The sequence below is a fragment of the Hyperoodon ampullatus genome (assembly GCF_949752795.1).
Source record: "Hyperoodon ampullatus genome assembly, chromosome: 13".
Taxonomy (NCBI): Eukaryota; Metazoa; Chordata; class Mammalia; order Artiodactyla; family Ziphiidae; genus Hyperoodon; species Hyperoodon ampullatus.
In genome coordinates, this window is record NC_136926.1 from 39011454 (window position 1) to 39037641 (window position 26188).

General features: G+C 36.8%; 1 protein-coding gene across 3 annotated transcripts in view; it reads left to right on the plus strand.

Moving 5' to 3' along the window:
- Nucleotides 1-19845: 19845 nt before the first annotated feature.
- Nucleotides 19846-26188, plus strand: part of GREB1L (GREB1 like retinoic acid receptor coactivator) — a gene marked incomplete at both ends in the record, with an annotated part of 129189 nt that continues 122846 nt past the window's right edge. For all 3 annotated transcript variants that reach the window (XM_079717005.1, XM_079717006.1, XM_079717007.1), the window contains 2 exons: nt 19846-20002; nt 20210-20407. In XM_079717005.1, coding sequence (XP_079573131.1) covers nt 19846-20002; nt 20210-20407 — 355 coding nt within the window. The remainder of the gene's footprint in view (nt 20003-20209; nt 20408-26188) is intronic.

Below are 26188 nucleotides of genomic sequence, written 5' to 3' on the forward strand. Positions count from 1 at the left end.
CCATAGTGTTTTTGATCTGGAAATGTATTACTTTTATCCTTCATTTTATGGATATGGAAACAGGCCCAGAGAAGACAGGTGACTTGTCTATGGTCGGAGGGTTGGGAACCGCAGATCTTGGACATCCAAATCTTATTGTGCTACATTAATAGGAAATCAAGTTGCTCACTTACCCAGTTGAAACTTGTTAAAATTAATACTCCCTTAAAGTATCAGTTTCTTTGTATCAGATTGCTTTTTTAAAATAAATTTACTTATTTATTTATTTATTTTTGGCTGTGTTGTGTCTTTGTTGCTGTGTGGACTTTCTCTAGTTGCGGCGAGCGGGGGCTACTCTTCGTTGCGGTGCGCGGGCTTCTCATTGCGGTGGCTTCTTTTGTTGTGGAGCACAGGCTCTAGGTGCGCGGGTTTCAGTAGTTGTGCCACACGGGCTCAGTAGCTGTGGCTTGAGGGCTCTAGAGAGCAGGCTCAGTAGTTGTGGTGCAGGGGCTTAGTTGATCTGCAGCATATGGGATCTTCCCGGACCAGGGCTCGAACCCATGTCCCCTGCATTGGCAAACAGATTCTTAACCACTGTGCCACCAGGGAAGTCCCTGATTTCAAAGTAGCAGCATACATTTTGTAGCACACCTCCAGTTTTTAGCGTTGTCATTTTGAAATATAGTGTCATGACTTGAGGAACTGCCTCTCATCTCCATTCAATTCTCCCAAGACCTGATTCCTACCAGACAGGAACTATTTCTTCTCTGAGGTCTAAATAGATCTAACAACCTATTGCACTGAATAAATGTTTAATGAAGATTGAATATTTCCTCTGTGGTGGATCAATTACTCTTGTTGACTCTCTGAGGAAAGCTTTTTTTTTTTAATGTCATGTGGTAGGTTAAGAAATTTGTTTTCCTGAATATTATTATTAGTGACAGAGTTTGTTTCAGTTATATAAAAATTCATGTCCTGTAGGTTTTTTCAGTTATCTATTTTTCTTGGTTTATATATGCAGTTTGAATTTTTATGTTATCTCATACACAAATCTGAGATTCATTGACCTGGTAGCATGCAGTAAAGTCATTGGCTCTGAGAGTCGGTTTTCTTAGAATTTGTGGTATTTGGAGATCTGAAAATGAAAAATATTTGCTAACAAGGTGTAAGGATAGTTAGTTGTACCTTTTTAATGGAAGAAAATATTTTTTATTGATAAATATCACCAAAACATAAATAATTCTTTTCTTTGAATTAACAAAAATCTGTGTTTCTTGTATTTTCAACTATCAGTCATATATTTAATTTTATTCTTTTAAACTTCTCTTAACTGATATTAGGTTTAAATGAAATGCTTTTATATTTGCCTGTGGAGTCTCTAAATTTATAAAGTTGATGAAATAACTTGAAAGTTTTCATCTTATAAAACCAGAATCACTATAGTGGAATCATTTAGGGCAAGTTGTTAATGTGGCATTCAGATGGAATTTATCAGAATCAATTAGAAAAACAAACTCCTGTCATTGAAATGAAAACAGAAAAAAATGAACAGGTAGGGGAAAGGGTGCATATATTTTTCATCTTCTTTGTATACTAGCAAGCATATGAACATAATTTTAAAATAGAAAATTCATGCCTAGTGACAAAATGTTCTCCATTTTTAAGGAGTAACTTCACTGTTTCCCATATGATAACTTCTGGGACCTATATTTCAATTTAAATAACTGTTGACATTGTTTGGTGTTTATTTTACTAGAGGAAAATTGGGTGAGTGCGTGTGATGACAGTTACTGTTCAAATTTGATAACAAATGTAGAATAAATCAGTTGAGTCATAGTGGTCTGATATCTGTTTTTAAGGTCTTTTTGACCCAGGAGTCTGTGACCTGTGAAATCTCCACTTTTTTGGATTTGTTAAGATATTTTACAATGCAAGGATTTAAATTTACATGAACATCACTGCAGGAAGTTGGCTGATGTAGCCCAAAATGTAAAGGATATCAAGGTATAAATTGGAAAAAGTTTAAGAAGTTCTGACAACAATCAACATGTGTGAGAAGAAAAAGGCTGAAGTTAAGGAAGTTTCTTTCTTCTCCAACTTATTACAACAAAGAGAACCTGAAATTTAACCTGGTATTTTCAATGCTCTGATTACCTCAGCAGCATTCCATTTTGTGAAAGCATTGCCAAGAAAATGTACTCAAATCTTGAGTTACAAACTGTTCTTGCATCTGATTGGAAGGGGCATATGAGTTGTTTATAAGGTATTGCAGATCCAAAGCTGCACAAATGAAGGTTGAGACTTGGGGGAGGGTTCGAGTCAGGGAAGGGAAGCTTCCTAGACATTACAGCTCTGTCCAGAGGCCAAATGGGAGATAAATTACTGCTGGTCACCTCTCTTATTATTGAAATGGTTCAGCCCTGGGCTTTAACTGAAGGCCTTACAGGGTTTTGAAGTGCAAATAGGATGGTGAAGGGTAAACCCTTTTAGGGTTTCATTTTGATGGATTTTTTTCCTGTGTGGATTTCTGGCACTGACTGTGATCTGGAGGAGGCCCTGAAAAAAGAAAAGTTTTGTTTTGTTTTTGATCAGTCAGATAATAAGAACTTTCCACAGGGGTGTACTTTTCTTGCATGCAATATTGATCCTATTGTGTTTAAAGTAGATCTTTTAATTGGGTCTTTTTTTGAGTTTTTGCAATGGAACTGTCATTTCAAGGTCACGCCTCTCTCTTGATATTAATGCCAAAGTTTGAGAGTATTGAACGATGTGGTGCTTTTGGACCAGGAGTTTTGGGGGGATTACCTAAGGTCAATATGTATTAAACAAAGTTGTCTAGTTAAAGATCAAGTCCATATTAGAACAAGTCCTTTATATATTGATAAGCAGTCTGTAATTACTTAATCTTTTCCCCATTGAGTTACCTAATTGTATATATTCATTTAATTATTTTATATGCATTATGTTTGCCAGTATTAAAATAAAAACCAGAAAATTCTGAGATTGTGAAATATTTGTATTTTCTTATTTGTACAGATACACTGAAGAGTTTGAGGAAATAAAGGAAACATAAAACAATGTTTAAGAAAAAGATATGTTGATTTATCAAGTTGAAAATTTTTCTTTTTTTGTGCAGAAATTTTAAAGAAAAATTAAAATATTTGTACTGAAGAAATGCCATTGTAAATGCTGACATTTCTTCTTAGAAATAAGGTTGACAGAACTTTTCTTGAGCACTTGACTCTTTATTTTAGATTTAACAAAGATATTTGTATCATTTACCCTGTTTGAAAATGATAATGAATTTAGCTGCAGCAGAGTTCTGTGTTCCTTGATATCTATTATAAAAACGGGTTGTTAATCCTCATAATTGACATTGATCACAATGTTCTTAATTGCCCTCCAAATCAGTTGTTTTTCTGTTCTTCTAAAATTTCCCTTCACTGTATTTAAATGTTAGAGTTAATTTAAAATTAAATTTAAATGTTAGAGTTTAAATTTGCCTTTAGCTGCATGAAGATTTTAAGTAAGATGCTTAAAAAAATGAAAACCAAAACCCCAAAAAACCTAGATGACGTCAAGCAGAGTCCCCTGCATCTACAGCATCCATGTCATTAGTTTGTTGCTGGGAGATGTTAATATGACCTTTTCTTTGTTAAAAAAAAAAGAGCTGTAGTCCTTCCCAGAATCCTCTTGTTAACCGTCTCTTTAACCCAAGTTGGAGGTTGTCTGATGAATGAATGATGAGCTTCTTTTATGAGCTACACATATTGTTGACATTGTGTTATGTATTGCTTTTTAATTTCTAACGTGTTTTTAATTTGCAAAGTATGCATATGCCTTTCACAGCGGCAGAACTGAGCCAGCATTTCTGAGTCTAGATATTGCTTTATGCAAACGAGATGGGTCAGCCTTAAGGATGCTGTATCATAAGCCTTAGATTTACTGAAACACACATGTAAATGAATTTCACTTTGAATATTGTTGAATGAAAGAAGATACTTGAGGAAGGCTTTTTTCCCCAAGACCTTCTCTTGCCTCTTGGCAAGTGAATTGCCCCAATATAAAAGCGTTGAGGGGGGAAAAGTGAGCTGCAGAGTGAAAAGGCAATCCACAAATAATCACTCTTTTCTGCCTTTGATTGTGTCAGATTTTTGTGTGTGTGTGGCAATTGTTTTCTTTTTTGCTTAGAAGAGGTTTATGGTCCAATGTCTGTCAAGTCAGCCCCTGTCTTAAGGTTACAGTTGTATTTCTCTCTGGAGTTCCTAGAGGTGATGTTATCTTTTGTTCACTCAGCAGTGTGGTGGTTCCTGAGAGCATCTGTCACTTTAGGCATTACAAGATGGATGGGTCTCCAGTGAACTGCTGGTTGAAGCAAATGGTGAAAATAAGAAAAGACAAGGGGTTTCAGGGTCTGCAGAGAGGACAGACAACAAGGAAATACTGTTAGAAATCAAGAGTAAGCTGAGCAATAGAGGAAGAGAGAGCAAAGATGGATCATATGTCCTTTTATAAACATCTTGGAAATCAGAGTCTTGGGGTGGCTGCCGTGATCTGAAGGGGACATCTGCATCATGGTAAACAATTCTGTGTTTTGGATTTTCAAAATGTGTCTGGACATTTTTTTTTTAAGTGTGGGAAAAGTGTTGGGAAATTACAAAGATATAGAATGTTTTATGTAAGGATTTTGCTATTTGGAGAACTAGTCTTTTAAAATGTGGTAAAGATTTACAAATTCTTTTATCTGTAATATATTACAGATAAATATTCTTTATATGTATTTTTTGTTATGCTTTCCTTCCTCTTTTCCTTTTTTTTCTTTTCTTGTAAGCATTTGAGCATCTGTAGATAATAAAACATTTGAAAAGTTTCAGCTACATAACTAACATCCTTACTGTTTACTGAAGTTTCTTTGATATTTTTGCAGTGGAATTCTGAAAATTCTATGCTTATGCCTTAGGGAGGCTGGGGGGCAGACATTAAGTAATTTTAAGTAACCTTCCACTTAATTTAATAGGCTCTTTGATGAGAGAAATACAATCGTTATCGATCTGTGAGAACAAGGCAGAGATTTTGTATTATATTTAGAAATTCATTTTGTTGGTGAAAGTCAAAATTTGTGAATCCCAGCTGATACAAAGTCCCTTCTGTAGTAGAGAAGGAACAGGAAGGAGGTTGGCCGGGGAATAAGACAGGGGAAGGTGGTGTGTGTATGGGGTTGAAAAAAATGATTTTGTCAAACTTTTTGGCATTCGTCTATGAAAAAGACCATAGGTTGAAAGGCAAAGAAATTAAGATGATTAGAAGCTTTAAGCTATACAAATGGTGGAGTATCTTCCTTCTCTATGGGTGTAAATAATAGATGAAAGAGTAAGAGTGACAACAAAGGATCAGGTCGTTTAAGAGAATGTGTGCAGCCTGAGTAGGGGTCTGTGGCCCGGGGCCAAAGGTCTTAGCTTTGAGTGTAATTAGAAGAAAATACAAAAATGTCATTACTAGCAGGTGAAGTGTGCAGCACGTGGCCAAAAATTAGCAATTTTAGACTCTGAAGCAATTGGAATTGGATTACTGACCTTTTTTTAAAATCATTAAGGTCCTTGTGGAGTCATATAGTTTCATTGGCAGTAATGCAGTTTGACCTTGCTGACCATATGGGGTAATCTTGGGTTCGGATGGAGGGAGCAAGACTCCTGACTTACAAAAAGATGTCTATTTGTGGGTGGGTGGATGCAAAATACATGAGATTGAAAATCTGCGACTTGCATTTTTAATTGTTCTTTTGCCTGAAGACGTTCTTCTGACAGTAAGAGAGGTAAGATATTTTTATTTCAAAATCTAAAATGGTTCTTTTCTCTCTTTCAAGTTGGCATAAAAGGAGAATAAAATGAAAGCTTTTTTTTAGAAATATACGTTAATATTACTTTAAATGTTTTAGTGCCATAAATATACATTTTGAAATTAGAACATTCTTAGGAAAATCCTCTTTTCTTTTTAGACCCAGTTACAAAATAGAAACACTTCTAAGTTATGTAAAAAACAATGACAAATAGTTTTTATTTCACTTGATGCCTTATAACTGTATTTTCTATTTTTTCCATGCAATAGTTTATATTGACTATAATCTAGCAGAGAGAATAATATGCACACTGTAATTTTCAACCAGTTATATGTAATTATAATTATTTACTTTAATTTCTTCTAAGAATACACCACTGAAAAGGGTAGGAAACTGTAGTTCTTTTTATTCTTGCAGTCTTTCTTCCTTGGAAATTATTAAAGCATTCATTTCAAAAAGTAGAAAAATAATTTTAATCAATATTAGTTATGTCTTAAATTTTTGATACTTCTTTGGGAAGGTAAATTTTGGTCAAGCACCAAAGATTATAAAACTCAAACTCCTTAGGGTAAGGAAATTACCTTTCACTAATTTCATTTCTGAAAATAAAAATAGTCTCTGGGCTTTAAGCATTATGGTAACACCTGTCCAAAATGCAGACTTAACAGATTTATTCAACTTACATTTAGTAGGGGGAACTCTTCAGAAAAGAAATTCTTTTTGAGTATATAGAATAAAGAGTGATCATCTGGGGAGTATTTAAGAAGGAGGAATATCTGTATTTGCCATTTATGACATATATGGAGTTGTGTAAGAGCTTGATAATCCATTTCTAATTGGAATTTTTGTAGAATTGTAAATATTTAAATTAACATATTGTGGAATATAATGCATTTGGAAATTAACTCATGTCTTTACGTATATATTATTTTTTATGTTTTTGCAGGTACAAAAAAGCTTTAAACAAGTAAAATCTAGGCAACAGGCTCCCTGAAGTGTTGACAGCCCAACTTAATCATGAACGTGATTCAAAAATGTTAATAAATAAACCAAGGTATTGTACAATTATAATATGCCCCCTTCCAAATTTTTTAAGATCAAATATTTTTTGGAATATATTTAGAATTTAGATAAAGCTACTATCTTTGGTACTTAAACTGATGAAGCAGATATTTCTAAGAGCTCCTCTCCTTCTGTTTCCTCTCCTCCCTGCTTTCCTCTCCCCTCCCCCATCCTCTCCACCAAAAAAAACAAAAACAAAAACAAAAACAAAAAAAACACCCAAAACAAAACACTTTCTCAGCTCTAAGGTTTTTTTTCCTTACAACAGCCTCTGTGTTATATTTCCTGTATACCTAAATTAAGACAATAAGAGTTCAGTTCTCAATTCTTCTTTGTTGATTGTGGTTTTATCTTTCAAGTTGTTTAACAAGAGAGACATCTAGATTATTGGCCTCTGCAGAAAAACCCAAACCATGTCTAGTGACCACATATATTTAAACTTTTTATCTTATAATAGTATCCTGAGATGTATGTTTTAAAAGTTTTATAAAAGTTTTCTTTTTCTATTTTTGGAAGCCTTTTAATTTAGAAAAGAAAAAAATGGTGATACTGTCTTTTTTTCCCTCCTATGTCAAAGAAAATCAAAAGTTTGCTTAGAATTTAGAATTTAGGGATACTGTTTAGGTAACTCTTGTCTGTTCAGGGCATAACCCAAGACTGGCTCCCTCCTTTTGGAAGTTAAAACGTGCTTCAATAGCCTGGCATTTCCAAAAGAGGCCAAAGATCTTTTCCTCTTTTATGACCCATCGTATCCTTTTGAGGCCAAAAAGAACAAGAGGGTCATTGCCACTTTAGCCGGGTCCCTGTTTGTTCCTTCATGGTGACCACGCAGATCCTGAAACCTAGTATTGGCTTAACATTTGGGCCTGGAACATCTGGAAAATGGTCCGAGAAGGAGAAGAGGAGACAGAGAGAGGGAGAACTGTTGCGTTTTGTTACACCAGGTGCTAGGAGGAAGCAACATTGCCTTTTTGATATGGGAGGCAAATTCTGCGGGCCCTGGAGTTAGGCTTCAACAATTGAAGAGGTCAAAGGACAGCTGAGTGGGGTCAGTGAGACACCATGGGGTGTATTTTGTTACTGAGTAAAAGGAGCAGCCTCCTAAAACCTTAAAGGATTCTCTTGAAAATCTGTGTTGTGAAAAGGTTTTATGAGTCTCATGGCAAAAACTCCTGATTTATCTAAGGAATGCTTGCTTTTGTCTAATGGAAGGATAATCCTTACCAAATGTTGGCAACTACTATAAGAGTCAATATAGGTCTGAAAGAACAGTTAGGGTTTGAAGTGTACTTTGCTTTCCAAAATGTTTATCATTTTAATGTTTGTCTCTCAGTGAAGAATTTTACACTGTTGAAATACCACCTTTTTCTTTCCTTGGAGCAGAAAGTGGCAGGTCTTGGGGTGGGGAGGGGAGGTGGGTAAGGAATGAGCTTACATTAATTTTAAAATTATTCTAACAAGCTATTGACTGACCCCAAAGCAGGATATTATAAACCTTTAAAAATGCCAAAACTTAACTCTAGAAGGTTCTTTGACTTTATTTTAACATACAAAGGGAATACATGGCACTTCATGTGCCATTTATTTTTGGATTACAGAAGTTTTGTTTTTTTAATTTAGTTGTATTTCATAGAAATGGGTATCAGTTGATGAATAACTTTAAAACTTGGGTTTCTCCCTGACTTGTGTTTCTTGTGCATTTTGTAGTAGTAAGAAGAAAAACAATGTCAGAGTCAAGAATAGAGAATAAGAAAAACAAATAGAATAAATAATTTTCTCTTTGAAAGGAAATGGAGAAAGTGGAGCAATCTGCATGTGGTAAGAACTCTTTGCCATGCAGCCTATGACTTCAAGATACCACTTATATGATTGTGAAGACTTTCGAAGGGTGTTGCCTGGCAGATAGGTAGTAAAAGGTAGAGGAATTTGGCAGTATTTTGATGGCCCAGTTTATATACTATATACAGGTACCTAGACATAGAATGTGTGTATTACAATATGTATAGTAAAGAGGAAAAGATAAAATGATGAGTAGTATAGAATAGGCTTTGTTAAGCATTTTCTTGCTAATGTATAACTTTACAATAAGTTTGAATTACTTGTGTGTGTGATTTTTTAACTCCTTTTAAATAATTATTCATTTTAAAGCCACATGTACATAAATGTAAGGCTTAATAGTGCAGTGTGCTCTGTGTCTATTTTTTCAAGGTTAAAGTGCCTTTCAACAACTAATGTAGAAACCTAAGTGTAGTGACTGATAATTGCCTAAAGAAAACCCACAGCTGTTTAAGTAGCACTGAAATTGTGGCAAAACTGACAAATACAATTAGCAATGTTAATAAGATAAGAAGATGGAAAGACAGGAGCAGATGACCAAGTGGAAAGATGAAGGCAGCAGGAATAACACATCCCTATAAGACCAGAATGTTCACAGTTGCTTTGAATTTCCAGTGCTTTTTCTTTTAAGCTAAGCCCCTCTTTTACTACTCTCTGAATTACCAGCTGAATGGGTGTTTGCAGGTTAAATCAGATACGTGTGTTCAGTCCCTAACTCACATCTGATTTTGAAAGAAGACAGCAGTAGCAGCTAAGAAAATCAGTCAGATTTTGCTGATTCCAAGGCACAGTTTTATTTGTGGTGCTTCTTAAAAGTCAATTTTAAATGTATTTCTATTTGACTGTAATTACTGAGAGTGGGAATTTCTTTACCCCTCTTTGCACCCTTACAATTCTTATTAGTCAACTACATATATTACAAAGGAGACCAAAGCCCTGTTTTGTTTTATTATTATGAAAACAAAACAAAAAACCTGCAGAAGTCTTTAATGTGTTCTTACTAATTATATTTATCTGGTTACTGTTCATAGCCTGATTTCCAAACAATTTCTTAGGAAAATTAAGTGGGGATAGGTAAATAAGAAAAATTAGGTGAATGTTATATGAAAATTTTTTAATCATCTGTGTTCTTCCCCTTATACTTGTTAAAGCATCCTATGAAATTTGGAAAATCATTGTAGTATCTTTTGAAATTCTACTCTGCATTTGGGAAATTGGTTTTTGCCTCTGGTGCTTTATGCAGATTTTAATGATTGTTGTGATAAATCCCCAGAAGTTTGTTCTCTGGGAAACCATAGAGACTCCTAACTCTCTGAGTGTGGCAGCCTTGATGGATGTGGTAAGCCACACTTTGGAAGCATTTCTGGTTATTTAATGTTTTCTGTTCTGGATTATTGACTCTTCTCCCTGTTGAAAAATTGGTCTCTGGTGACATGGTAGAGGTCACACGTTGCCTATTATTGTTTTGCTTCTTTGATCTAACACAGCAATTGCCTCTGGTAATTATACTAGTTCCAGAGAGTCTTGATGAGATGTGTTTATTTTACAGAAGAATTTCTGGTATTTCAAGGAAGAAAGTAAAATTTCCAGGAGTAACACGTAACTCCTTGTCACAAAGGAAAAATAGCATTGTCCTTTATCTTTTAATTTTGACAGTTTTTACATAATCATTATGAAATTAGTTCGCATATGACAGTAATTATTTCTATGGCAATTTAAGACGTATTGCATATCTGTAAGTATATTGGTAAAAACAGTTAATTTTAGAATAAAGTTACTAGGGCTAGGTTTTTATTTCAGTACTTAAAATACTTTTGGCTTCAGAAACTGTCAAAAGAAAGTCACCCAGATTTAAATGTACAGAACTATTAAAAAAAGGTTGGAGTCTTTGTGTTTTAATCTGTTTGCATTTTCTAAAGATTTTCAGCAAGTAAGATGAATAAAAATGAAATATTACACTTTTGCTTTGAATGCATCATTAATTTTGTGCTTTTTTTGGAATGTGCTTGGGAAGAGATAGTACCTCTTCAAACCTGTTTAATGTATAATTGGATAAGACACAAAAAAGCTCAATGTATTCTTTTTTTTTTAAACTCCAGCTGTAAACACAATATTTTCCCCCAGGTGATTGCAATTTAATGGGGGAGTCAGACAAATACTAGACCCAACTAATTTTAATTAAGAGCAACAAATATCAATTTAAAAGAATAAATAAAATGCAAAAAGCACAAAAGAGAGAACTGTGAATAAATGCTTGTTTTTAATTTTGAATTATAGACTCTTTGAGAACTTGAAAGAACCATGTTTGATTTCTTGCTCTAGTAGTTACACATTATCACTCTCATCAGTGAATATTTTTGACAGAGAAAGGACATGTAAGCAGTAATGCCTATAACAAGTAACTTTTTTATATGAAGTCAAAGAATCTGATAGCTATAAGGGACAGTAACGATTTGTACGTATGATTGTAAAATTTCTTAATAAGTGAATTGTATATACCACCAAATACCAGCTTTTGGAACTTTTACATTGCTGGTCATTTGTTCCCAGAACAACGCCCTCAAATCTGCTGCTGTGCCCAACACATACAAGGAGGTGCCTCAACTTTTCTTAGTATCCTCGATGTAGCACAAGCTTAAAAAAACCCCACATATTACTTCTAACATTTTCTGCACATTTATTTTGTGCCAGGCACTATTCTAAAAATATTATATGTGTATAACTTCTCATGTATTCTCACAAAAACCTATGATGTTGATTGTACTACCCCATTTTACAGTTGAGAGATTAAGTAACTTGCCCAATATCATGCAGGGTAGTAGGTACAGGATTTGAATTAAGGTCACGTGACTCCAGAGCCTGTGTGCTTAACCACTTCAATGGTGGGATTTCTATAAATGCTGCCTGCCTGGGTGGATGATTGTTAAACTTTGGAAAGTGGGTGACAACATCTATAGAGAAAAAGATAACAAACCACTGACAAGTTATACGAAGTTGTCTATTTAGTACTATGCCTGGCACAGTCAATAAATTGTGCCTTAAAAAAAAATTCAAACTGAAGACAACTACACACACATACACACACACACAAACAGAATGTATCATTTTCACTCTCACCTTGTTTTCTATTTCAAATAGCTTGGTTTAGTCGGGGGGGAGGGAAACATGGGCTTTTGAGTCTAAATTTGAATTCCAGTTCCATTACCTACAAACTAGATAACTTTGTCTCCTTGCAGAAACTGGATCAGTTGCTCTGTCTACCTGTCCCTCTTTCTGAATCTGCTTGTTTCCACTTGGTTTCATTTAACTTGGTCCTCCATCCTATAAATGGAAGTTAGCTCTAGAGTTTGACTACATTCCTTACACCCTTTGGCAGGAATACGTCCTAGGTAGTGTGTGTGCTTCATATTGTCTCCCATGGGGAGGCACACGGTGTCTCATTGCCTCACTTTTAGTGATGCTAAACTTGCTCAGTGGTTCAGGAGGTGACAGACCCCTCCGCATCAACCTTTTATCTAATGGTTTCGCTTATTCTCATTGCCTAAATGAATTTTGCATTAAGGGTTGCGAAGTGATCATCTTAAAATTCTGTCATTCTTTCTACATTTATTAATTGGAATTCTTCATCAAAAAAATAAAAACTCTGAAGAACCAGGGCTGTTTGGATTCTTCAGAGTATAGGAAGAGCAGGATAAATGTTTCACTCTTTGCTTTTCCTTTTAGCAGCATGAAATCAGGTGCTTTGTTTGTTTGTTTTTCCCAAGAGGAGTTCTCTTTTTCTACTTGAAAGGCAAAATTAATTTGTGCATTTTTATATTTTAAATGTGCTTCAGTCCATTGCATTTATTCTCTTTTATGTTCAATTTCTCTCATCTTTGGCCCATGGGAACCCTTCATGTTGATTCCTATGTCTTTTGACATGACCAATTAGTCTCTGATAGCTTCTTTGCTTTCTGGCACAAGATGTTCAAGGATCATAGTGTATACGGTTGTCCCACAGTATCCACTGGGGGGGTCAGTTCCATGACCTGCCGCAGATACCAAAATCCACAGATGCTCGAGTCCCATAGTCAGTCCTTGGTAACCACAGATTCAACCAACCACATAGTGTGTAGTTCCAAATGTGGTATTTCCTGCCCCAGACCTGGAATTGGAGCCTTCAAGGAGACTTGATTCTTTTCAGTGACTATGCTAGTAGGAAACCACAGGGTACTAGGAAGTGCTTACTGTTTATTGAATTGTCATTGCTTCTGGGACTTTTCAGTAGACAAAGCTTGGAACTACAAATTTGAAACCTTCTAAAAATATATATATTCCCATCTACCTGCTCCATAACCTAATTTGCTATTAAAACCAGGCAACCCTAGTGTCTTAGATTCAGTTCTTTTTCTTTTACACCCTACAGCTCTCCCTTGGTATCGACAGGGCATTTGTTCCAGGACCCCGCAGATACCAAAATCCACGGATGCTCAAGTCCCTTATTTAAAATGGCTAGAATAGTTGGTCCTCCGCATCTGCCGGCTTCTGCGTCCTCGGATTTAACCAACTGAGGACTGATTTCATGGTTAGGTGCAGAAACCCGCTGCTACCAAAGGCCAACTGTACATGATTTTTTTAAAGAAAATCAGAGTTTGTCTTGTTCTTACTAGTCACTAACTGTGATGAAACCTTTTAGAAACTACTTTTAAAAAAATTAATGCTTACCTTCTCCAGATAGTTGGTATTAAAAGTCAACCTTTATTAATAGCCCAAGTGCAGTACCTTGAAAATATTTTTACTTGGTCAAAAGAACTTGTTGAGGGAGATGGTTGGGTCAGTACAAGTGTATCATAACCGGGAAAAAGTGCTTTGGAGTCTTATGCTAGAAGGTAGTAGTAGAAATGCCAACTCTTTTTTTTTTTTTTTTTTTTTTTTTTTTTTTTTTTTGTGGTACGCGGGCCTCTCACTGTTGTGGCCTCTCCCGTTGCGGAGCACAGGCTCCGGATGCACAGGCTCAGCAGCCATGGCTCACGGGCCCAGCCGCTCCGCGGCATATGGGATCCTCCCAGACCGGGGCACGAACCCGTATCCCCTGCATCGGCAGGCGGACTCTCAACCACTGCGCCACCAGGGAGGCCCAGAAATGCCAACTCTTAATGGGAGTTTCTTGGTCTAAACACTGGAATGAATTTTATTTCCCCTGGAATCCTAAAGTACCAGGAAGATGGTGGGGGTGTGCACGTTGCAAATTCCATTGTTCTTACTGTCTCTTTGAGTAATAAGTTTATTTTTAAAACTACTTGTTCAGGGATAGTCATAGAGTTGGGATTAACTCAGTTGCTATATGATATTTTCCTTTTCATTTATTGTTATAATATTGTTCACTACTTTAAAAATTGGAAGATACCAATAAGGAAATAGAAAGATCATTTAAAAACAACTCCAGGGCTTCCCTGGTGGCGCAGTGGTTGAGAGTCCACCTGCCGATGCAGGGGACGCGGGTTCGTGCCCCGGTCCGGGAAGATCCCACATGCCGTGGAGCGGCTGGGCCCATGAGCCATGGTCGCTGAGCCTGCGTGTCCGGAGCCTGTGCTCCGCAACGGGAGAGGCCACAGCAGTGAGAGGCCCGCGTACCACAAAAAAAAAAAAAAAAAAAAAAAAAAAACCAAACCAACTCCACCCCAATAGATAAATATTAATAGTTTATTTATGTACTTCTAGACTTTTTTCTGCTTGCATTGATATTATCTTTACAAGAAGAAATGTACTTATGAAACTTCTAGTAAATTCATATCATATTATCAATATTGTAGTCTTTTTCTTGTGACTTCTACCTACCTAAATTGTGTCCCACCATGGATGAATGAGGGAAATTGAAATTAAATTGTGTTAACTTTTTAACAGTAATAGATTGGGCAATATCTGAAATCTACTACTTCTTTTTACATGGATGTGAGAAGAAAGACAAGGAAGATACAGTCTCAAATTCATTTCTTTTTATCATTCTTTAGAAAACTTACTCTTGTCTTCACTAGAAAAATTAAATTTCTTTTAGAAAGGGGAAAGATTGGAGGAAGATAGGACGAGTTATGTAAACATTCCCAATATTTTAGGGAGTTGATAAGAATGTTTTTGATTTCTAGATTTGCCACATAATGAATTAATGAAACATGACTGCATCTTCTAAAGTTGAAAACAATGGGGACAAACGGGTATCAGCAAGAGAATTCCCAAAGTCAGGGGGCATGATGCCAATTGATCTGATGCTTTGGAGTCTAGGGGCAGGCCTGTGCTTCCTCTCCTGTATGTGTGCACAGCCAGCCCTCTGTATCCAAGGGTTCTGCATCCACAGATTCAATCAACCCGCCTATTCGGAGGGCTGACTGTACTATCCTTTTAATATATGGGACTCGAGCATCTGCCGATTTTGGTACCCACCAGGGTCCTATAACCAAATCCCTGAAGATATCGAGGGGCAATTTTGTTATTCTTTGTGAAGTAATTTACTCTTTGTTCATTTTTACCTTTCATCTAACATTTAAAGTGAGGTTTGGGTTTTTTTAATTGAAGAGAGAGGTGGTGTTTTTATTTTGTTTCAGTTTCTTAAATTGTTGCTTGGTTTTGTGTCTATTCATCCCATATCCTACATTCAAACTCCCTTTTCAGCCTTGTCTTGCAGCCATGATATATATAGACAAGGACAAATCAGCAAACAAAAATCTTCTTCCTTGATTTTTATTTATTTATTTTGGCTTGGCTTGGCTTGCCAATTTAGGAGTACTTTATGGAGTATCCATTTCCCAGTTGGGTCATTATTGTAGGTGTTTCAACAACTGAATGGCATACATGATTAGATAGCCTAAGACAGCTGCTGCTATAGACAAACTGATTAGGGTCCACTCCTGTCTCTTGGCCTTTTCTCATAGTATGACCTTGGGCAAGTTCCTTAACTTCTCTAGGCCTTGGTTCTCCTAAAAATGGGGGCAGTAACAGTATTTTCCTGGTGGTTAGTAAGTTCTCCATGTTACTATTATTATAATGGTTCAACAAAGAATGTTTCCTTTCACATTTCTTGACAATAACAATGATGACAATTACTGCTACTACCATCACCACTATGACCATCACTAGTAAGAATAATAATGACAGCAGCAGTTATATCATCTGCCTGCTAGGTGCATACCACTGTGATATGTGCTTCACATATAACTGAACATTTGAAAAATCAGAATATATATATGTATATATTCTGAAATCTGATCTGACGCTTTAAAAAAGCCTTTGGAGAGTTAGGTTAAAGGAAAATTTTCTCCTTGTTTCCTGTGTACTTAATAACTACTATAAAAGTAGTTACTGCATTAATAATACAGTAATTATTAAATATGAAACCATTGACAAAAAGGGAATAAAAACATTACTGATCAAGTTGTAGCCTCTTGCAGTGTGTATTGCTTCTCCTTTCCATTTTCAGCAGAAAAAGAGTTGAGGAGAGGTGATGGAGGCATTAGCAGGCACCTGTTTCCAAAGCTACTCTTTTCCTTACAGCTCCAGTCCCTATTCCTAAAGCCACCAGTGATAGAAGCTGCCTGTTCTACTCCGCCCTTCTTTTGTCTGTCTTTCTGTAGAGAAGAGAAAAGGCTAGAGCAGAGAGGCACCAAACCACACTGTCATGGTGGTTTGTACTTGATTCCACTTGTATTTTGAGCAATTAATTAATGGTGCAGAAAGAGCTCATATTGGGTACGATCCCTTTCTTAGAGATTTCCTCAATACCCCAAGAGTGCCTATTTGCATCTCAAAGGTCCGTAGTACTATAACAAAACATTTAATATAGTTTTCCCTGTGTAATTTCACAGTAATAAAAGAAAACATGGAAAAGCAATACGGTGCAGTCTCACAAACTTAATGTCAGCCAGAGACATAAAATATCTGCATATGTACAGAATTCACAAGTCTGTTCTTTTTGTATTTCATTTAACAACTGTTTCTAAAAAGTATTTCTCCATTTTCTGACCTGAAGTTAGATTTATTCACGCTGACTCTTAGTAGGATGCTATGTCATTGCAGGCCCTGGGGGCTGTTTGAGATTCAGAGGAAAGGAAGGCTGGTAATCTAGGTGGATAAGGCCAATGATTTCAGTGACCCTAAATATTACAGCATATGATATTAAGAATACATTGCACTAAAAAAGCTTTTTCCTTTGAATTCTGCCCATCTTTGGGTAGCATTGAACTGTCAGTGAAGAACTCCATACTCAGCACCAAAAAAGTTTGGGGTCAGTTTTGTCATTCTTCACCTTATCATTATCATTTTTAAAACTGCCCAGTCATGTTTTCATCTGGAATAGTCAGCCCCTTCTTTTTACTCTCCCAAGGCTGTTCCATGGGTACTTCCAGTTGTCTTCATCTGAGTATTGCTCAGGATTATGCTGTTGTAGGATTATGTGTATGTTTTATGGTGGTGAAACTGGATCGCCCATGTTTATGTTACTTTAATATTTTAATCAGCACAATATTCATTTGATATAGCTGTCATATTACTCCTTAAACTATGCTTAAATTGAAGGGATTGAGATCATGCAATCTTCCATGTATAATTGGGCACTTCTTTATTCAACTAAAAAGATCTCTTGGAGAATGTAGGTTTTCAATGATGAAAGGAAGATAATTTGTTGAGCAGGTAATAGATTAAGAAGAGGCAAGATTTCTAGGCATTTGGTGCTCTGGAGAAAGGCTAAAGGTCCACCTTTGAAGTTATTCCATTGTTCTCCACGGATAAAAAATCCCATGGTTGACTGTGCTAGTTCCTGGTATTTTTCTCCCTTCAACAAGGAAGAAAGGTAAAATGGCTATTCAATTTTGACTTAGATGCATAAACTAGTGACACAGCATATTTCTCTTCCAACCCACACCCTGTTTTGATTATGTGTGGTTCTGTTGAAAAATAAATTGCTTTAGAAAAGTTAAATGTTTATAGTTGTACTGGTGGGGTTTTAGAAGCTTGGGCAAAAACTTGGTATTTCAGGAAAATTTCATTTGACAGGCTTTGTTGATTTTCTGCCACTTACAACTTTGAATTGGATATTATATGTATACTTTTGTGTATGTACTTATTGTAAGAAAGAACCTAGTAATTTTTTCCAGTTTTACTGAGATGTAACTTATATATAACATGTATTAGTTTTAGGTGTACAACATAACTATTGGATATGTGTATATATTACAAAATTATTACTACAATTAGTTTAGTTAACATCCATCACCTCACATAGTTACAAAATAGGTTTTTCTTGTGAAGAGGAGCCTAGTAATTTAAATCCATGGCATTTGGTTTCTTATTACCTACTTTGAGAAAGGTTGTTAAAATATGATTACAGCTTTTCCTCCAAATCATAGGAATCTCCAACAAAGCTTTGAAGACCCTCTGATGGGAATCTCTGTATACTATTCACTGCTACCAGGAATCATGTAAGAAGCCTCCTTTGCTATATATAGAAGCAGTTCAGGGCCACCAAAATCTCCTATGGAGCTCCTTTGTGTGATCTAGGAAACCTGAGAGGAGGGTTGAGATGTGGTATGCATCACCCCTTCTCTGCTCATGGGTCATCACCACTGGATCTTGGCTCACTTTACCTGCTGAGCCTGATGCATGCTCAGGGTCCTCTCAAATAGTCCTCCAGGGAGTCAGTCAGAGTTGGAGATACAGATGAAATTTAATATCTACCCCTCTCCTTGATGGGGAAAGTGGAGCTAAGATATTCTAAAAATTGCGTTTCTTGAAATGAGATTTACCCAAATTGAGCCCATCCTCTAGGAGTGCAAAATTTGTCATCTGGATATTGAGTCCTGGTTCTGACCTTTACCAGTGGGGTGATAGTGGGCAAGTCACTTGGCTTCTCCAAGCCTCAGTTTTTTCATTTATGAAGTGGGAAGAGGTCATACCTACTTCAGAATACTGAGGATTAAATAAAGTAATTTTGGGGAAGTGCTTGGTATACTGTCTAGCCCAACAGTTCTCAGACTTTTCATCTCATAACCCCTTTATACTCCTAAAAATGATTGAGTTTTGTTTATGTATATTATATTTATTAGAATTAAGAAAATTTCAAAGTATTTATTAATTTAAAAAATTAACAATAAGCCCATTATATAGCAACATAAATAACATGAAAAATAACTGTATTTCCCCCAAAAAAAGTTAGTGAAAAGAGTAGTCTGTCTGCTTCTGCATTCAATCTGTTGCAATATCACACATCATATAGCCTCTGGAAAATTCCACTGTAAACGTATGAAAGAATGAGAATGAAAAAGGCAAATGATATCCTAGTAATAGTTTGAAAAGAGTTTTGACCTCATGGAACCCAGAAAGGGTCTTGGGGACCTCAGACCAATCGTTAGCATAGCCAACATTTAGCACCCAATAAATTTAGTTATTATTGATATATATGGAAGTTTTTGTAACTAGTGATGAGAAGTAAAGGCGATTACTTCAAAACTTCTTGTTCTGTACTTTCCTAAAGGGTCCCAAATAAGACTGTGATTCAAACTAAGCAAAAGAAATAACATTGTTTTTCAAATAAATACTAACAATACATGAACAAATTCTTTGAATTTTAAAAGGCTCAAATCTTGCTTTCAGGAATTTGTCAAATATATTATCATAAAGCTTTTATTTTTTTTCCAGAGAAGACTCTTTTTCCCTCCTAGGGTAATAAGATCTTAGTAGAGAGAGAAGTAATTTGATATTTACTCTGAAACCACTGATAGTGTTCCTATGGGGTTTTGGCAGCCCACCAGTTTAAGAAGATGTGGCCCCATTGTCACCATGCTGGGCTTCACGACTGACAGGCCAATCTTGATTTACTAGTTGGAGAACCTTCACTTAAAGCACTTATTATGGTTTGATCCTCAGATACAAGATCCCTTAAAGGGGCTTTTTGAAAGCCCCTTTGGATTCTAAAGACAAGAAGCAAAAGTGATGTAACAGATAAATTGATAATTTGTCTCCAGAAATATAGGTAAAGTTCATATAGTTCCAATCTTAGGATATATGGGTATAGTTTATATCAGCTATCTGTGTACTTTGCAGACATATGGCCCTCTAATTGTATCAATTTTCTCCTTTCTCTTTTTCCTTGGGAGGTAGTGTAGACCATGGGGAATTCATATGCTGGGCAACTGAAATCTGCTCGATTTGAAGAAGCTCTCCACAACTCCATAGAAGCCTCTCTCAGATGTAGTAGTGTGGTACCAAGACCAATTTTTTCCCAGCTTTACTTGGACCCTGACCAGCATCCTTTCTCATCTGCAGGTAAGTTTCTCAGTCCCACACATTTCTAGACTCCTTCTAATAGAAGTGGGATCTCCAAATCTGGGGATATCTGAAATAAATGGGTTAAATGTTAGCCAATGCCAGTCTCCCTGTCCTCAGATATTTTTCAGAACTATGAATTTTTCTTTTGGTTATTTTCCCACAAACATTTTTATTAAGTTTGCTATGATTTATTTGCTTACCCAGATGTAAAACCCAAGGTGGAGGACCTGGATAAAGATTTGGTACATCGCTACACTCAAAATGGAAGCCTGGATTTTTCTAACAATCTAACAGTAAATGAAATGGAAGATGATGAAGATGATGAAGAAATGTCTGATTCAAATAGCCCACCAATTCCCTATTCACAAAAACCTGCCCCCGAAGGGTCTTGCACTACAGATGGTGGGTTTCCTTTTTTTTTTTTTTTTTTCCAATTCCTCTAATATTGTCTGGCTAGTTTCCAATCATTGCATGGGGTGCTCAAGGCTGGAAACCAGTAATTACAGAAAGGAATGAGGAATGATTATGCTCTCACTCACATTATTGCCTGTGATTTCATAGCAGGTGTCTATTAAGAAAGACAAGCATTATCACCCCATCTTGTAGATGAGGAGACTGAGATTCACAGCAATTGAATGACTTCTCTGAGATGGTATGTGGCAGAGGCAAGCCTAGACCTAGCTCAAGACTTTTTCAATGCTCCAGGTGCTTCCTGCAAGAATGTGACTCTTTCAGAAACTTTATTTTAGTGATCTCTCTTCCTACGTCTTTCTGTTCCACTCTCAAAACAATTATAGAGATATCAGGTGTTTTAATATTTACCTTTTCCATATATTTTGAACATTCATCCAGTATACTGTTATCTCTAGAAGATTAAAATGAACATTGTTTTGTTTTTTTTTTGCGGTACGCGGGCCTCTCACTGTAGTGGCCTCTCCCGTTGCGGACGGAGCACAGGCTCCGGACGCGCAGGCCCAGCGGCCATGGCTCACGGGCCCAGCCGCTCCGCGGCATGTGAAATCTTCCCGGACTGGGGCACAAACCCGCGTCCCCTGCATCGGCAGGCGGACTCTCAACCACTGCGCCACCAGGGAAGCCCAAAATGAACATATTTTGATAATCCCATTTTATTTATCTTCAACCTTCTCTTCTACCAAGGCTTTAACCACACTTTTAAAAAGAAAATCCTACATAAACCGTTTTCAGTATTTCATGGTTTTGGTGATGTAACAACTTAAATTATACTCACTTACCTCCATTTAGTGGTATACGGTGCTGTTTTCTGGCCATCCCAGCCTGATTTCTAATTAGTTCATAATTTGATCGTTTATAGTTTGCCCATAGCTCTTCCAGCTTGGCTCATTCTAAGGTAGTTCTAAGAGTCCTCCCTCCCTCAAAGGCAGAACAGCCCTGAAATTTTCCTTATGAAAATGACAGTGAAATAGGGATATACAGTGCCTGGTTTTGTTTCAGCATACCACCTTCTCTTCATGGGAAATCCTCTATTTACCTAAGACTCCTAAGACTTAAAGGAAGGTAAAGCTATTTTTAGAGGCAATTTAGATAAGCAGATACTTAACACCCCATGGGCTTCTGGGGGTGCCATTCAGATGTAAATTCTGGTTGCTAATTTCTTATGTAAATTATTGGTAGGTTCCTACCCTGCTGGGAGGCAGTTGATCGTCTAAAGGGGTAAAGGGCCGCCAGATTTTAGGCCTCCAAATACTGCTTTGATTAGTTTGTGTTTACAGCTGTTTCAGTAAACTTCCCCTCCCCCATTTAGATTACTCTGTAACCTTCAAGCTGGAGATAATTGGAGAATGCAAAATCTGGTTCTGTGAAGTGAAAACCTTGGCTATTAAGGAAATGCAGATGAGGTTTACAAAGAAGGGCTCTGTACTGTGGCTCCCCTTTAAAATTAAAATCACTTGCTGCAAGAGTCTTGATTTTAAGGCAGCATGTCAGTTTTACTCCCAGAAAATGAGTTTGAGAGTAGGGGCAAGTTTGTCAAATAAATTATTTGTGTGCCCCATAACGTACTTTTCTTTCCTTGACTACAGTAAATAGGCTTACACACCGCCCCTCCCTTAGGGTACTTTTTCCCAGGTCCTCCAGTAGCCTCTAAAAGAAAGATCCTATGTTTCTTTCAGGATTAGTTCAGATATAATTTAAAATTACCCTAGAGGGGAGTAATAAGGTTACTTCTTATTTTATCTTAGGTTTTAATTGAGATTTAATATTTATTATATTAATTTTCTGACATGTTTCTAATAGTGGGGAAATTGAACTACCTGCTACACCAGATATTTGGATCCTATAGGTCTTGAAATATAATCACATTTCATAGATTCTTTAGCTACTTCTTTAGAGACACACAGAGCTTATTTTCAATCTTTGAAAAAAACTAAATTAAATATTGCTCTTTGCATAATATGTTTTTTTCTTAACTGGGGATCCCTGATGATATATTTTGTATATAATTAGTTGACCTGAATCACAAGAATGAAGGTTTGGAGGAAACAGTCCAGACCCTTGTGAGCATATTCTCAAACTAACTACAAAGTGAACTCAGGAACTTTTCCTTGACTTTGCAACCATTTCTGGCCTTGGATTGATTTCTTCGTGACCCTGTTTCTGGACTCAGCCTTGCCTTTTCTTTCTCACCTATTCTCTTTCCTCTTAATTAAATCACCTGTGTGGCTTGTGCTGGTGATTAACTGGAAGGCAAGAAGATAAAACAGGACATTTTAAAAATGGACTTTTAAAAAAATTTAAGTGTAGTTGATTTATAATGATGTGTTAATTTCTGCTGTACAGCAAAGTGATTCAGTTATACATATACACACACACACACACACACACACACACACATATTCTTTTCCATTATGGTTTATCACAAGATACTGAATACAGTTCCCTGTGCTATACAGTAGGACCTTGTTGTTTATCCATTCTCTATATAATTTGCATCTGCTAACCCCATACTCCCAATCCATCCCTCCCCCTTCCTTGACAACCACAAGTCTGTTCTTTGTCAGACTTTAAGAACAGTTTTAGATTTACAGAAAAATTGCTAAAATAGTACAGAGTTTCTGTATATCCCCACAGTTTGCCCTATTGTTAGCATGTTACATTACTAGTAATTTTAGTAATAATGAAAGTCTGTAGTTTATTTGTGTTCTTTAGCTTCGACCTAATGTCCTCTTTCTGTTCCAGAATCCCATCTGGGATACTACATTAGATTTAGTTGTTATGTCTCCTTAGGCTCCTCTTGGCTGTGACAGTTTCTCAGACTTCCCTCGTTTTGGCTGACCCTGACAGTTTTGGGGATTATAGATCAGGTATATTCTAGCAGACCTTCTATAGGAGTTTGTCTGATCTTTTTCTCCTGATTAGACTGGGGTTATGGGTTTGGGGGAGGAAGATCACAGAGGTAAAGTGCCATTTTAATCATACTATATCAAGGGTACGTACTATCAACATGATTTATGACTATTGATGTTGACCTTGATCACCTGGCTGAGATAGTGTTATCTCCACTCTCCCCCCGCCCCGCCCCCATTACCATACTATGGAAGAAAGTCACTGCACTCAGCCCACACTTAAGGAATATGGAGTTATGCTCCACATCCTTGAGGGCAGAGTATCTAATACATTATTTGGAATTCTACTGCATGGAAATTTGTCCCTTCTCCCTTGTTTATTAATTTATACAGTCATTTATTTATATCATTATACACTTATGAATATTTATTTTATGTTTTGGGTTATAATCCAGTACTACTTTATTTTATTTTTTTGCTCCAATTTTTCCAGTTTTGGCCATTGGTAGCAATTTCAGTTGGTTCCTGTGCCCCTTTTATATGCTCCCATGATTACGGTTTTCTTTTTAGGATAAAATAGGACATTTTCTCTTTTCATTGTCACAAGCACTTTCTGAAAAAAATTTTAAGAGGAGGTTTGTTTCCTCCTTCTATGAGAAAAACATTCTTCTCCTAGAATCGTCATTAGTAATTATTACTTTTCACCTCTAGGTGTCCTCATATCATAAATGGGAAAACCTTCAAATGCTGTAGCACTGAAAGCTATTTGTGCTTCTTAATTTGAGTGGACTGTGTAGTTTTCATTATACCACAGAAATCACTCTGAAATCATCTTTCTTCCAGAGAAAATCCTGCTTTCTTCAGATATTTTCCACACTGACTGTGTCTTCTCTACTCTATCCCTGTTTAGCCCAAAACTGAAATTGTACTTTTCCCCCTTAATCTCCCTTTGGCTGCAATGTATTGCTTTGAGAAAGCTCATCAGAAATGTCACTCTCTAATCAAGGGACACCTCTGTGACTTTCAAAACCATGAATTTTAAGGATTCATCAGCAGGTGTGAGAGAGGTGGATGCTGACATAGCCCATGGCTGGCAGGGGCTACTGTGTCAAGTAACCCCCAGGATTCAGCCTGGAAAGTTGAGTGATGAGACTCAGCAAGGATAGGCAAGGAAGAAGCTATAGGAGAGGGTCCTACATCAGACCAGGGAAGGTGAAGCATTCTGTGAGTCAGAGCGATGTTAACGAGGACGAAGGAGCCTGTAACCTGGAGTCAAGAGACCTGGGTCCCAACTTGGTGGGTTGCTGGGTATTTGACCTTGGGCTGTTTTCTTAACCTTTATGGGCCCTAGCTTCCTCATTTACATACTAAAGAGATTGGGATAGATTAGTGTTACCCAATCTTTGATTTACAAATCTCTCATAGTAATACATAATCTTTTGAACCCCTTAGGAATTTAAAAACTAATTCTGTCACTATATGGCATGTGATAAAGAATAGATTTTAAGTAGAAAATATTTATTTTAGATTAGTATATTAATGTTTTCTCATGCATGAATAATATCAGAGTATATTGCCTACATTTTATCATTCAGTCATTGCTGTTTAATTTACTTTAAATTGGTTGTGTAAGGAAAAGCATGTTTTGTTGACAAATTCAAAAATAAAATGTTATACTTTTGGGGGGGTGGAGAAGGGGAGCCAAGTGTATTTAAATATTTCCGAGCATCAAAAAAAGACTCAAAATCTACTTTTAATACCCAAATTTTGGGGTTTGTATGTTTTAGAATTAAAAGGATGTACTAATTTGTTTTTATAATTTTTGCTCTACGTGATGAAAATGTTTCAGGCTTTTGTTTGCAGAATTTCTCTACAAATAACATGCTGCTGAAAGAGGTAGCCTTTTTCCTCTTACATGAAAAGCCAAATTGGATTATAATCACTAAAATTTTACCTTATCATTGCTTTTTTTTTTTTTTTTTTTGGTGCCCCAGAAACATATTGGTGCATTTTATATAATTTTTTTTTTTTTTTTTTTTTTGCGGTACACGGGCCTCTCACTGTTGTGGCCTCTCCCGTTGCGGAGCACAGGGTCTGGATGCGCAGGCTCAGCGGCCATGGCTCACGGGCCTAGCCGCTCCGCGGCATGTGGGATCTTCCCGGACTGGGACACGAACCCGTGTCCCCTGCATCGGCAGGCGGACTCTCAACCACCGCGCCACCAGGGAAGCCTCATTTTATATAATTTTATAATTTGATGAGTGGGGTTGCGGTTGAATCTAACTTTCATATCTAGTAGAGAGCATCTTAGGTACATTTATAAAATGACTGTGTCCATCAAATCCGTGTTCCCTAAGCTTCCCATTATTAGCCAACAGCCCATTATGGGTATATAAATTAAGCAACACATCAATACATGTGATTGATAATAAAATCAATTTTAAAATGTGTAATAATCAAAACCATACATTGATATGGGGTTCAGCTGAGTGAGTCCTGAGTTCGTTCAGCTGATTTCCACTACCCCTACATGTGTAGCATGGAAAGCCCTTAGAACATTCTGTTTTAAAAGTAGGATATTAGGGACTTCCTTGGTGGTGCAGTGGTTAAAATCCACCTGCCAATGCAGGGGACACAGGTTTGAGCGCTGGTCCAGGAAGATCCCACGTGCCGCGGAGCAACTAAGCCTGTGCACCACAGCTACTGAGCCTGTGCTCTAGAGCCCGTGAGCCACAACTACTGAAGCCCACATGCCCTAGAACCCATGCTCCACAACAAGAGTAACCACCATAATCAGAAGCCTGTGCACCGCAACGAAGAGTAACCCCCACTTGACAAAACTAGAGAAAGCCCGCACACA